This window comes from Podarcis liolepis (assembly GCF_965112155.1).
Source record: "Podarcis liolepis genome assembly, chromosome: 3".
Lineage (NCBI taxonomy): Eukaryota > Metazoa > Chordata > Lepidosauria > Squamata > Lacertidae > Podarcis > Podarcis liolepis.
Window position 1 is genome coordinate 52,983,569 of NC_139557.1, and position 13,745 is coordinate 52,997,313.

Below are 13,745 nucleotides of genomic sequence, written 5' to 3' on the forward strand. Positions count from 1 at the left end.
CTCTATTCCTGTGCAGACATGACACCTAAGCACGTTGTTTTTCCCTTTAATTAACTGTGTTGCAATTCAATACCTTAAGCATGGTCTGAAAACATGGCAATGTCAAAATGCTCATCTTGTGTTTCTTCTCACTCAGTTGTAAGTATCAAGCCTGATGGCTCTTTCCACTGATGTGCTAGGCCTAGGCTAACCTAATTTTCTCAATTTGTGGTATGTGTTGGTTCACTTCCACATCTGAATTGCACATTTAGTTCTTGGTTTCACAGGTCAAGAAAGATGCTGACAGTGGAAAACAGATTTAGGGGAAATTTACAGGGGCAAAAGCAGGTCCTTTGTGGAAAACTTGAGGCATGTTAAGACTGGAGAAAACAAATGTATGCAGTCCAGAGAGTGACTTAAGTCTTACTCAACTGTGTGCATGCACAGTGGCCTGCAGATTCCTGTGCTTTATGTTTCAAACAGCTTTGGCAACTCGCCTGCATTTTAAAAGCAGGTTGCTATGCAACATGCAGGGACTGCAGTTCAAGGAACTTTACTCCAAAGTGCTGATGGTCATGTGGAAATAGTCGTGCAATTCTGTAGACTGTGGGCAAAAAGAATATTGGTCAGCATCAAGAAGAGCTCGCAACTAGTCCAGTGACTTTTTGACTGGTGCTTTAGTAACATAACCACCTTTGTCACATGGCAAACTGTTCCTCTTTAAATTCTAGCCATTGGTATAGTATAACATATTGTCTAAAATGCAATATAAGTGTGCTATGCTGAAGGGAAATAATTCCTTTCAGCGGCAGCCACTTTTACCATATGGAGTCCTACACCAGAGGGCACAGGGGTTGCCACTGGGAGGAGGTAGCTTAAAAAAACCCCATGTGCAAGCAGAACATTGCATACCTTGCTGTGGAACCCAATGATTTTGAATTACATGGAGATTTAATGTTTCAGAAAATGTCCTAGTTGATAAAAGCAGTTAAGCAACTGAGTAAACTGTTTTGTGAGATTGTGACATTTCGTTCCTTGGTTACTTTTAATGGGGGGGCAGATTGTATTTGTCATTAATATTTTTGTTATAGGATTTAACTCCTTGGGGAAATAAGTTGGGGTAGCTGATGCATGGGGCCCCATTTCCATATTATACACTTTGAACTGAATAGCTGAAATTAATAAAGCAGAGTAGCCTGGTAACAAGAAACAGACAAACAACTATACAGTGGTGCCTCGCAAGATGAAAACAATCCGTTCTGTGATTCTCTTCGTCTAGCGGTTTTTTCGTCTTGCGAAGCAAGCCCATTGACGGATTAGCGGATTAGTGCTATTAGCGGCTTTTAGCGGCTTATCTGCTGATCGGATCAGCTGATAAGCGGCTTAGCGGCTTAGAAAAAGGGGGGAAGGGAAAAAAAACCAGCAGAAACTCGCAAGACATTGTCGTCTTGCGAAGCAAGCCCATAGGAGATTCGTTTTGCGAAGCACCTCCAAAACGGAAAACTCTTTCGTCTAGCGAGTTTTCCGTCTTGCGAGGCATTCGTCTTGCGGGGCACCACTGTATTGTCACTAATTCTATGGTAACTTTGTGACATGAAAATAGTCAATTTTTCATTTATAAGTTGTGAGTATTCATGTGGATCAGTTGCTCATAAATTTCATTGGACTGCATTATTGCATGAACTGGAACAAGTATGAGTTGGCTGTGTTGTGGTAGGTTTGGAATTTGTGCAGAAGGCAATCCCCTTCATGGCTGATTTTGCATTATAGTGGTACCTTGGTTCTCAAACTTAATCCATTCTGGAAGTCCCTTCCAAAACCAAAGCGTTCCAAAACCAAGGTGCGCTTTCCCATAGAAAGTAATGCAAAATGGATTAATCCAGACTCTTAAAAACAACCCCTAAAACAGCAATTTAACATGAATTTTACTATCTAATGAGACCATTGATCCATAAAATGAAAGCAATAAACAATCTACCCCAGCCACACAATCAATCAATCAATCAATCAATCAGTAGCTGAACTGGGTTCCACACAGTCACAAAAACAAAACAAAAAAGCGCCACAAAAACGCAAAATAAATAGCAAAAACAGACAGACCTCAGCATAACACTCAAAATGGAAGTGTGGAACTCATATCAGAAGCATAATACTCAAAACAGAAGTGTGGCACTCAAAACGGAGCATGTTCGACTTCCAAAAAAAGTTTGCAAACCGGAACACTTACTTCCGGGTTCGCAGTGTTTGGGTTCCAAGTTGTCTGAGTACCATGACGTTTGAGAGCCAAGGTACAAGACTAAAGGGGAGCTGTGGTGAGCTGTATTGTCAGAAAAGGTAAATGGGCATTTCTATATTTGGAAGTATAAGCATTTTCTTAATATTTTCTTTTCCTCCCCCACCCCAAGAAGTTACAGTCTCAGCAATTTATCCACAGGATACTTCCTCAGTGTGGGGACAGTACCACATCAGAAGCAAATTTGATTAGCATTTAGTGCTTCAGAGTTAAAAGTAAAAACATGGTATTAAAAGTAGTGAATGTTGCCACTTGGTAGAATCAGCTTATTGCCTATGATGTGCTGTCAGAAAATGGTTTTTATTAAAATACCATTGAATTTTCTAGGAAGATGTGGAAACGGGAGTTCACCTTGATCCAACTACAAAGGAAGTTCAGTTCAACCCAACCTATGACACCATGTTTGCACCTGAGGTAAGCAAACTAACTTTTTAAAAAAATATGAATAAGTTGGAACAATATTGGCTAACTTTCTTCAAGGAATACCCTGTGAACTATTAAATCGTTTCTGTTTAAAAAACAGTCCTTTTAAATTAGGGACAATACTAAATTCTACAGGTATTTCTATAAATCTTGATCTGAGGCCAAGCAAACTTGGCTTTCATTTTGTATATGTATATGGTGCTTCATGTTACATTAAAATATCTAATGACATATTTAAACTTTTAAATTAAGTACTTGAAATGTGGCATAGGCAGTTTCTTCTCATAATAAAGCAATAATTTGCACACACAAAAGTAAAAATTGCAGGGTAGTAAATAAAAAAAAATTAGAAGTCAGATGTCCTTGTGAACATCTTTTTTAAAGTCATTGTTTAAAATTTCTATAATGAGGCCACTTAAAGTTGCAAATATGTATGCTCATCAGGCAAAAATCATGGAATTACACACTCAAAGTTCATTTCCGTGTTCGGTTGAAATGCTTAGGATATATCATGTTCAGACTGGGGGAATATTAGACGAGTAAAAGAAAACCATGCATTATTTGCTGTTTATAATCTAGCCAGGGGTTATGTTGTTTCTTTCTCCCCCCCCCCCCCATTTGTGGAATCACACAGTTGGTGGGTATAACTGCATCTAGCCTCTCTCTCTCTCTCTGATGAATTGTCATATCTGTATACACGAGCGGAAGCCAAGGTAAAATTCTGAAGGCCTGATTCATAGTAGATGGCCATATGCAATGCAAGTTATTTCTGCTAAATGCTCAGGAAATTCATATGTTTCATGATTTGTCAGATAGGAGGGTCACTTGTACCTCTCTGTATCCCAAAGTATCATGTGTTCAAATTATGGGTACACTAAAATGTACACTAATCTGACACCACGTAAGATCTGTGCTTTATTATTTTTGCATGTTGTTGAGTTTGCACAGTTTCTAAAATATAATCTGGATCTACCCTTATCTTCTACATTAGCAGTATTTATCATAGCAGCAGCTGAGAATGTAGAAAGCATTGTAGTAAGTTACCCTTTTAAATTTGTTTCACAAATCTTAAAAAGAAATACGCTTTAAATGAGTGCGCATAATAAAATCTACTCCAGTACAGCGTGGGGGGGGAGGTTGGAAAATAATATTTACTATATAAAAGCTGTCAAATAAATGGACTATAAAAACAATTTAATCTTGAAATCGAATATTCCTCATGGAAAAACACCTCTGGGGAAATGCAACCAGTATAAAAATACAATATAGTTAGTTTTAATACATGCAGCTGTCAAAATCTTGAAATTGTTGCTGTCCAAAGCTGTAAGTTATTTTTGTAAGCTTGAGGCAGTTTTCCTAGGTTTAGCCAATCAGTAAGTGTAGTTTCCATTCCCCATGGAAAAGCTCATCTGAAGCAAGGATGTTAATATGTACACTAATTATCTGTTTATTTATTCTTTTATAAAACTTAGTCACAGTTTAGGTTTAAATACTGATTATGAAGTTTCAACCTGTATTAAAAGCATGAGAGTGTATGGGAATGCTTCAATAAATAGAAATGGGTTTGTTCCTCTTAACTCTTGAGAAACAGCAAACAATGCGTGGAAGGAATCTGATTCGATTTAGCAAATGTGGCGCAACATTAATTTTCTGATGGTTGTGGACTTATTCATTATTTTAGGTTCTCTGTGGGTTATACTATACTTTACAGTAGCTGGTTTATGAGGTGCCAGCAGTTGGACAGGTCAGGCATTGTCCAAGGATCCCAGGGGCTCCAAATGGCTCTCACCTGGCCAACCTGCTGGACCACACTCCCCACCTAGCCCCCAGAGCCATTTCAGTGATAACAGGCAACGCTGCCAAGCTCAGTTCCCATCCATGGTGCCCACTTGCTCTGTTTACGGAAAATGTGCTAGCCACTCATTTGTTTTGCTGGTCAACATGTATGCAAAGGCTTTAAAACAGAAAGCTAGTAGGATGGATCACAGTGGATGTTGTCATCAGGACAGGCTTCTCCAACCTAGTGTCTTCCACATGTTTTGGATTACAACTCCCATCATGCATGACCATTGAATATGCTGCCTGAGGCTGATGGGAGTTGTAGTCCAAGAACATTTGGAGGTCATCAGGTTGGGGAAGACTGGATTAGACTAGAGTTGTTGAGCCTTATGTTAAAAAGCCCAACTAGTTGTGCAGCTCACTGAGTGACCTTGGGCCAGCCAGTCACTACATCTCATGTTTGTTAAGGATAAAATGGGCAGGAAGAGAATTACTTTTATTCCCCCGAGAACCTTAGAAGAAGAGCAGGATGAAAATGTTATAAATGCATGGATGCACATATGCATGTAAGTAAAGAGTTGCATGTGAAATGGCCTTTATTTTTAATGCAGTTTGGGCCGGTGAATCCATTTAGGACTCAGCAGATGGCTGCACCTAGGAACATGCTTTCTGGATATACAGAACCAGCACACATTAATGATTTCATGTTTGAACAACAGAGAAGAACATTTGCAACCTATGGTAAGGTATATTTTTTAGATAATCCTTTTGTGATCTGGAATCTGCTACATTTGTCTGTGGTTGACATGGTCTGATAGAGTTCAAAGGTTTTAAATATACTCTTATCAGTTCTAAATGTTAGCTAGTTCAGATAATTAGAAAAGGGATCCGATTAGGAGTGTAATATCGACATGCTATGTCCTATACAAGGCCATTGATCTTTGTGCATGGGTCAGTACACAGTCAATAGCCGCTTGAGGTCCTTGTCTTCTAGTTTGGAGACCTAGAGGTAGCATATGCCGTATCCCTGTTTCCACCAGAATTGTCAGAAACTACGGAGCATGCAGCTTTCAGTTAGCCAGGTAGCTTTAACGTCTCAGTCACTCTTTTACTTGCTAATGTCCCCCCCCCCATCTAAATTTTAATTACATGAACTCTGAGGTGGGAGTTCATTATTCAGCATACAACACAGGCAGAAATGTACTTGAGTCTATAAGATAGTTGAAGCTTATTTTAATTACTATGTGCTAAATGTATGTTAAAGTATGCCACAACTACTTATTTGTATTTATATTTGCTATATGATTATTTGGATTTCTTTATTTGTATTTGTGGTCTAGGGGGTGGTTTAAGGGCTTTCGCTGGGGAGTGTATTTTTTACTAGTTTGTATACATTAGTATTGTTAATTGTTTTAATTATTTTTGTTCTGTATTTTGTGAACCACCCTGAGACCTATAGGTATAGGGCAGTATCCAGAATTTAAATAATAGTAATAGTAATAATTTCTACCTTCTAATGTAAGTTGAGAGCGCTGTTGAGATTGAACTGCACTTGCTCCAACATATGCATCATGGTGAGATAAGTGTTTTGGTTATTATGTATTTTCCTAAAATAACTAAATAAGTACAGAGCATACTATATCTGCAAGACATGCCTCCAAACTCTTGTTTCTTCAGAAGCTGCTTTGATTCCTAGAACCATTAATGCCGTCCCTTTTCATGCTGGTTCCCCTGGAAACTGCTAGGTTATCCAGGAGTTATGGTTACCCGATCTGTTCCAATTGTGAAATGCTGCTAGAGAAAGTGGAGCAGTGCTGTTGTTAATTCAAGTGGTAGTTAATATCATGAAGAGTATTGTATATTTTCTGAATTTTGTGTGCTATGATTTCGATCCTGACATCCACTAGCAGCTTCTTTGAAAAATGAAGCCTACTTATAAGAGTAACTTGAAGGAAGTGTCAACTAGTGAATGGTATTTCACTATTCAATAGCTTTTGAGATTATTTTGTAGATGTCCTCTGAAAGAGGATCAGTGAATAGGAATTTCACAACAATAGTGGTAGTGAACACAAGGGCAGAAATTCTGAGAAGTACATCTAAACATTGTGCAAAAAGATTGAAGTCTAAAAAGACTACCTGTGTCCATTCCATAAGCCTCGTGTTGCTGCTTTAAGCAATTGACTGTCAGACAGTCAATTGATTGTGGCAAGTAGAGGGAGGAAGCATCTTCAAGAAACCAAAAGAATGGCTACATAGAAAAAGGAAGACCCTGTCCTTTATTCTTTAGAGAATACTCACTGATGGGGCACATGCTTGTATGCAGAATGTCCCAGGTACAGTTCCATCATTTCTAGATAGGGCGTGGAAAGTCATTTGTCTGAAACCCTGAAGAACCACAGCTAGTTAGCGTAGCTAATATTGAGTTCGACAGACAGACTTATTTCTTTATTTCAACAATTTATATGCGGACTAATTACAATAATCTCTTAAGTAGTATACAGGTGATTTAGCACAGTATAATGAACATAAAAATCAGTTACAACTATAAAATCAGAACACAGTTAAAATGTCTGCAGAAATAATAACAATAAAAGTCTTCAGTAGCTGCTGGGCATCCAACAGGGAGGGGCCTGTGCAATCTCAGCTGGAAGAATTGAGTCCATACCAGCTTCTGGTGGATCCAGGCTGTGCATCTGAGCCATGAGGATCTGCTGATAGTGATTCCCCAAAGAACTCGGTGATAAGGAGTGGATATAATGAATCTGGTGGTCCTTAGGGTATCCTGGACCCAAGCTGTTAAGGGCTTGGCTAAATTGATACCAGAACCTTGAACCTAGCCTATGGGCAGCCAATATACAGGCAGCCAGTGGAAGCTTTTAAGCACCCGAGTGGGAGCAATTGTCTGTCCCTATCAACAGTCTAGCCACAGCTTTTTGCACCAGCTGGAGCCTCTGGTCCAGACCCAAACGCAGCCTTAGTCTTGGTATGAGGCAGCCTCCGATGTTCTGAGAGCAATTTCCCATTTTAACTGAGATTTTTCAAATAAACAAACATTACATAACAACAAACAAGACACATAAGAGGGCAACCATTTCTGAGCAGCACCAGCTTTACAAATAATCCCAAAGCCATTGGAATCTGCTAATCACTAATGCCTATTCCAATACGATGTCTGAAAATGGTTGTAAATGAAAGTAGAGAGAATGGATAGCAATCTGTGAAGAATTTTTTTTATCTCCCATCCGCGTATACTGTTTCGGAGAGCTCTCCAAAGATAGCCCTTAATGCACCATTGCAATGTCTATATATATGGGGATATGTGCATGTTGCCTTGGAATTAAATATTGGTGTGGTTTCAGTGTACTTTATAAGAAGAAAAATACTTTGCTTTCCTATTGCATCCATGACATGGTGAGCGATTTCTCTCTGTAAAACCACAATAAAATAATTTTCTAAACACCAGGGTGCAGAGAAGGACATATTGTCTGTCTCCAAGAATGCAAGCTTCTTTGCACAGGAATGCACTTCATGCCTAAAATGTTGCTAGCATAAGACAAAGGCACCATTGTCCAGTTACATCAGGCTAATAAAATACGCTAGGATGTTGGCAGTAGGAACTAATAAATCTAATTCATCCAGATACTAGGCTGTCTTCCAGGCCCATCTTAGTGCTCCACCATCACAGTGCTGGTAGCTGGTCATAGTCCTTACGCTAACATTAGGCACTAGAATTTATTTTCAGAGAAGCAAAAAAAGAACAAAGCCTCAATTTTGCCCCAACTCTTGCATTTTGTCTTGAAGTAGGTACATTATGTTTCAACCTAGAAAGAGCATTATAGTATGTTTGACATTATTCACTCATTCAGAACTTATTCTTCACCAGCTAAAATATGGTTATACCCATTATGCTTTGTCAAGGCCGTTGAAGTCCTTCGCTTTTAGGAAGGTAGCCAGTCATTACATTCAAGATCTTTGCTGTCAGGTTGCAGAGGAGCATTTTATTTTCAGGGGATATATGGAAGGAGAGTGATATCTGGGAATCAGAAGGGAGAGTATTGTTCTTTTTCCATACTCTGACCAGTAATAAAACATTTCTCTACTATCCATGAGCAAGATTCTACCTGCTGCATTATTGAAGCAAGTTTCATGCTGCCAGTGGATTATTCTACCCTGAGCCTGACCTTTGTGTGAATAGACAAACTCTGTGGTTTCATTTGGAAGGGAGCCATTCAGCTGCCTTTTGTCAGCATGCATGCTGGCCAGCGGCACTGCGGATAATTCCATCTTGCAGTGATAGCATTTATAGACCGGATGTCACCGAAACAAATAGTATTTATTAGCAGCCACATACTTGTGTTGACCGCATCACTTTCATGGTGTTTTATGTCAAATAGGAAGGAAGGAAAGGATCCTTCTTGGTCAATCTTGTGTTTTTGGGCTGTGCTTTTAGACAACTTGCCATTTGCTTGTAACCTCCCAAAGGCAATTTAATGCTTGTGTCCTTGCCACGGCTGAGTCAGTTCTGTTGCCACAACGAAGGTGGGGAAGAGAAGGCAGCGCAGTCTCACAAATGTCTCCTTCTTTTTAAAGACTAAAACCATACAGTGTTCATCTTTCATTTTATTCAGGTTCACTTCTCAGTGACGGGGAAGGTGAACCGCGTGTAGGCCTGCTTATTTGTAATTGGGTTGGGGGGAGTTAAGTCAAAGGTTCTAAGCAGAGACCAGTCACATAAAAAGAGGTCTGTTTTTAAAACAGCAGGTTTCCCCTTACAGCTGCATTTGGAAGTCTCTGTCAGAAAAAAAAAGATAGGAATCTCTTTCACATTCTCAGCATAAAGTAGGAGTTGTTCAAAGTCCTTTTCATAAGGAAAAGATGCTGAATGAAATGCAGGCGGCTATAGAGAACACAGCTCCCGCTGAAGATTAAATCTCACCCAGTGGCTCCATTCACGATCACTCGGTTTGAGGGAGCAAACAAATAGTCCCAGAAATGGCATCAATACAGTGAGAGGACAAATAAGCTGCTGTATTGATTTTGACATATATCCAAATTGGCATTTCTGCCTTAAATAAGAACTGTGAAGTTGAGTCTACTGAGAAATTGGCTCATCGGCCCCCATGCAAAGACCTCACTCAGCATAAAACTGGGTTCTATAATGCTTGGCTTATTTATGTGGAATTCTCATCAGAATAGTAAAATCCAGACAGTTGTCATTTACAATGGTCGTCCTTGCAAATTGTTCATGAAAACCCACCTCACCAGCTAGGTTCTGGCAATTGACCAGACTCTGGGTTGGATTGGAGAGTTGCTACTTTCATTTGGCAAGCAGATTGCACTCTAAAACTATTATTCAGTGTAGGTTTGTCAGTTAATTATATTTGTATGCTGCCTTTTGACAGGGTCATTAAGGTTGTTAATATCTGCCACTTTGAGTCAGGGTACTGTAAGCTCAGGGTGTGCAAATCTCTGTTCTTATGAACAAGTTAACATTGTATTTCATTGGTTGTAGCAGATTCAAGAACAGTCTGCTATGTTCAGCTTTGATAAACAGACTGAGAATTTTGTTTAAACAGTTCATTCTTTGCTGAAAGCAAAGTGATCCCGTCTTCTATAGCAGATGATCCATGACTAGTAGCTGTCATATTAATATACTGGCACCTAGTAATAGATACTTTTGGTTGAGGCCTGCCACATCACCCAAGCTATTATTGGCCTACTTTCTGTCTTTATCTGAATTAAGATAGAATTGACTATAAACTATGAAGCTATTCTCATGTATCCACCATGTGAAAGGGTTGCTAGCATGGCAGGCACAGGGGCACTTGTCCCTACAGAGGCCTTCTCTGGCATCCAGAAGGTCCCCTTCCCTTGGGGAAATCAGGTTTGAAAGAAGCACACTTTTGTATTCTGGGTTCAAACAACATGCTAAGCTGAATGATGACTTAGTTCAGTGCAACAGCAAAATGGCCAGGGAGGAGCAAAGCGGTCACAATTGCCTCTCCAGAAAGCTGCATGTCTGTTCCTTTGTGCTAAGCTGTGCTTTGGCTTCACTATGATGGATGTGTCCTCAGGGTAAAGGTCTTCTGAGAGTTGGTGGCTGAAACTGGAGCTCTGCCAATAAAAATATTCCACAAGAGGTGAATCTTAAAATGTTATGGTTTTGTCCTTCCACAGGATATGCTTTGGATCCCTCAATAGATAATTATGAAGTTCCTACTAAATATATTGGTTCTGTTGAAGAAGCTGAAAAGAATCAAGGTAAAGAATATTTGTTATAGCGTCGCCTAATTACAAAGTTCAATCAGTTGTGTGTGTGTGTGTGTGCGCATTACCAAAATGTTTAAAATAAATTGTATATAATGGATGAAATAGTAGTTTACTTAAGTAGGGAGGTGCTTTTAAGCGACTGATGTTGGACATACAAAGGGACTGCTTCTGGAACATAGCAGAAGTCAGGCATAGTGTGTAAAGAACTGTGTGTATCTCAACTTCTTGACAAAATGCCAACAAGATTTGCATCTTAGATGTTTCTTCATTGGAGAGTGCAGAAGGCGGCGATAAGTAAGTTGCCGATGAAGGCACAACTCTCTAGAAAGGCTAATAAAATATAGCGTATTGAGAGCTGATTGGTTTATCATCTTTTGATTTTACAGCTACCATTCACTTTGCATGCAGTGCTTGTTTCTTGTTTGACAGATCATTTGAAGATGCATGTCCAAGGCCAACAATTGCACACAAAAGCCTCAACTTCCCCTAATCTAGTACATTCTCTCTTTTCTGACAACACTGAAATGATTCAAGTGGAATGGTGAAGTGTGGAATGTGGAATAATACATTGTTGTTCTTAAAGTGAACTTTTGCTACTGCCTACAGGTCTGACTGTGTTTGAAACAGGACAAAAGAAAATGGAGAAACGGAAGAAATTCAAAGAGAATGATGCATCTAACATTGATGGCTTCTTGGGACCGTGGGCAAAATATGTTGATGAAAAGGATGTTGCAAAACCTTCAGAAGTGAGCACCCCTTGTTTATTCTTTGAAGTAGAATAGTAGTGGTGATGCTTAGTCTGGGATCCCATGGGTGCTCTTAGGGGAGTTCCTCACATCTTGCATCAGGGTGTCTGGCTTTCCCTTCCAGCTCCAGCTGCTTTTATTGCATTGAATGCCTTGAGAGTCCCCTGAGCTTCTGGTGACTCTGAGGATGGGACACGGAGGGCTGCAGTGGGAGGGGTCTTGAAAAGTTCCCCTTGTCAGAATCAGTGTAGGTTTATTTGGGCAATCTTTCTGAAGGCGCAGCAAGTGACAGGAGATGCCAGGGCTGCACACCAGTGGTGGTGGGGAGCTGGAGCCAATAGTGGGCCCAAAGCAAGAAGTGGCCAGTGCAGAGTTAACTGTGTCTACCCACCATGTTGGGCTGAATTCTTTTATATTGTACATGTGCATCTCTGCTGTTCCTTCTTGGCCATTTGTGTGCTTTCTATTGCTCCCTTCCATTCAGAAACTGCTTCTTCTTGAAGCAGCAGCAAGGTTGATCTCTTCTCCATTGGGTGCTTGTCCCCCTAGCAACATTTGCCCCCTTCTCTCCCTGTCTCAATATTGGGTGCCTTTCTCAGGAGGCTCTTGTTCTGTGTCTGGATTTTCCTTCTGCCTGACTTAGTTCCTAACGAGAGGAATCTGACACTGCCATAAAGGGAAACTATTCGGCAGGGTGTCGGAGGCTTGGAGACCCAACCATAGAGCTCAGTGGCTAGAGCAACATATTTTGAAGTGGGTTCTAAGTGCCATGCTTTTTTACTCAGTCTCTGAGCCCGCACATATGCCCTGACTATCTTCACTGTGGTGGCAGGTGATCAGAGTGATTTCTGCATGAAGGTATGGGACATGCCACTGTTTCCAGTCCCAGATATAGTAAAACACTGGATTTGTCCATTGATTTTTGTAGGCATTTATCACTTTCATCTCAGTGGTGCTACTTAAAATTAACGTCTTGCTGTATGCCAATACATTACTTATCAGGTCAATAAGAGTGTTCTCCCTACCCTTTTTATACCTGTACCTCTTCCTCCCTCCTTATTTCCAGCTGGTCAATTTCATTTCACCCTCTACTTGGTTTTCTGCTCACTTCATATTGAACTGCTTTTGGGGTTCCACCTTTTGACTTCTGCAGACTTTGGAGTTGTGTATGGCTGTTGCTGTTTGACTATATAAGCAATGAATTGAATCAGAATTGGGAAACATGTTTAGAATTTATTTTGCGAAAACTTGTTTCTAAACTGAATAGTTTACTGACCTTTTGTTTAACATGCTTTTTTGACCTCCCCCCCCCTAAATAGCATTAAAATTGGAAACTTTAAGTGAATTCAGTGAAAATATTCTAGATTTTGTTGTAAAAACAAGTCTGGTAATTTTTCATGTTTGGGCTACTTAGGAAGAACAGAGGGAACTGGATGAAATAACAGCAAAGAGACAAAAGAAAGGCAAACATGAAGATGATAAGCCTGGAGAAGAGAAGACTATTTTGCATGGTAAGTGCTTTCTTTAGCAGCTGATTTGCATTTCCTGCATCTACTTTCAAACACTTGTTTATCAGGAATAATAGATGTTGTCATTTATACGCTATGTTAGTTCTTCTTGCAGCATACCATGTAGGAAGAAACGATCTCTAAAAGAAAACATGGTGCCAGAGACACAAGGGGGATTTCAGTAAGGAAGAAACTTAGAAACAGCCTGGTTTTGTTGTTTCTGGTAACACCGGAAAGAATTTCAAGATGTGGTTAAATTTAGCTTGCGGGGAGATTGTATTATTGGGAACACTGTGGAAATGTCATTTGCTTGTATATTCATCTCAAATGTCAGTTCCTTGTATTTTAATTTGGCATCCTCCTTTTCTTGGCTGTCATTTGTACCACATCAAACTTAATCGTTTGAATCTTTACTTTTGTCAACTTTTAGATCATTACATATTGATCTTGCCTCATTTTTTACGATATACGAATGTAGGCTTCATTGTTGACTATAAAGCCTTGAAATTGTCATTTTGAATTTTGCTGCTGATGTGGAAGCAATTCATAGGATTATGGAGAAAAGTCTTTTTTGTTCCCCACTTCTACATCATGCATTTTTTTAACCTAATGTTTCGCTCCTCTCTTTGTCACATCTCTCCTGAGATTCACACATCTAGCAGGACTTCATTCACATCTCCTTTTTTATAGAACCCTGTTGCCCATCACCACAAATGCAATGATAATTTGCAAGTTAACTTTGAAATT

At 39.7% G+C, this 13,745-nt stretch overlaps 2 protein-coding genes across 6 annotated transcripts in view; one reads left to right on the forward strand and one right to left on the reverse strand.

Annotated features, from left to right (window-relative positions):
• Positions 1 to 13,745, forward strand: part of CDC40 (cell division cycle 40) — a 38,190-nt gene that overhangs the window by 11,779 nt on the left and 12,666 nt on the right. For all 5 annotated transcript variants that reach the window (XM_083497797.1, XM_083497794.1, XM_083497796.1 and 2 more), the window contains 5 exons: positions 2,600 to 2,686; positions 5,086 to 5,215; positions 10,652 to 10,735; positions 11,351 to 11,490; positions 12,905 to 13,001. In XM_083497797.1, the coding sequence (XP_083353923.1) occupies positions 2,672 to 2,686; positions 5,086 to 5,215; positions 10,652 to 10,735; positions 11,351 to 11,490; positions 12,905 to 13,001 (466 nt within the window). In that variant the 5' untranslated portion in view covers positions 2,600 to 2,671. The remainder of the gene's footprint in view (positions 1 to 2,599; positions 2,687 to 5,085; positions 5,216 to 10,651; positions 10,736 to 11,350; positions 11,491 to 12,904; positions 13,002 to 13,745) is intronic.
• The window catches only part of METTL24 (methyltransferase like 24), a 93,528-nt gene continuing 85,448 nt past the window's right edge, over positions 5,666 to 13,745 (reverse strand). Inside the window, exon 6 of the transcript XR_014524774.1 lies at positions 5,666 to 8,507. The gene's annotated coding sequence lies outside the window, so the exon portion shown is untranslated. The remainder of the gene's footprint in view (positions 8,508 to 13,745) is intronic.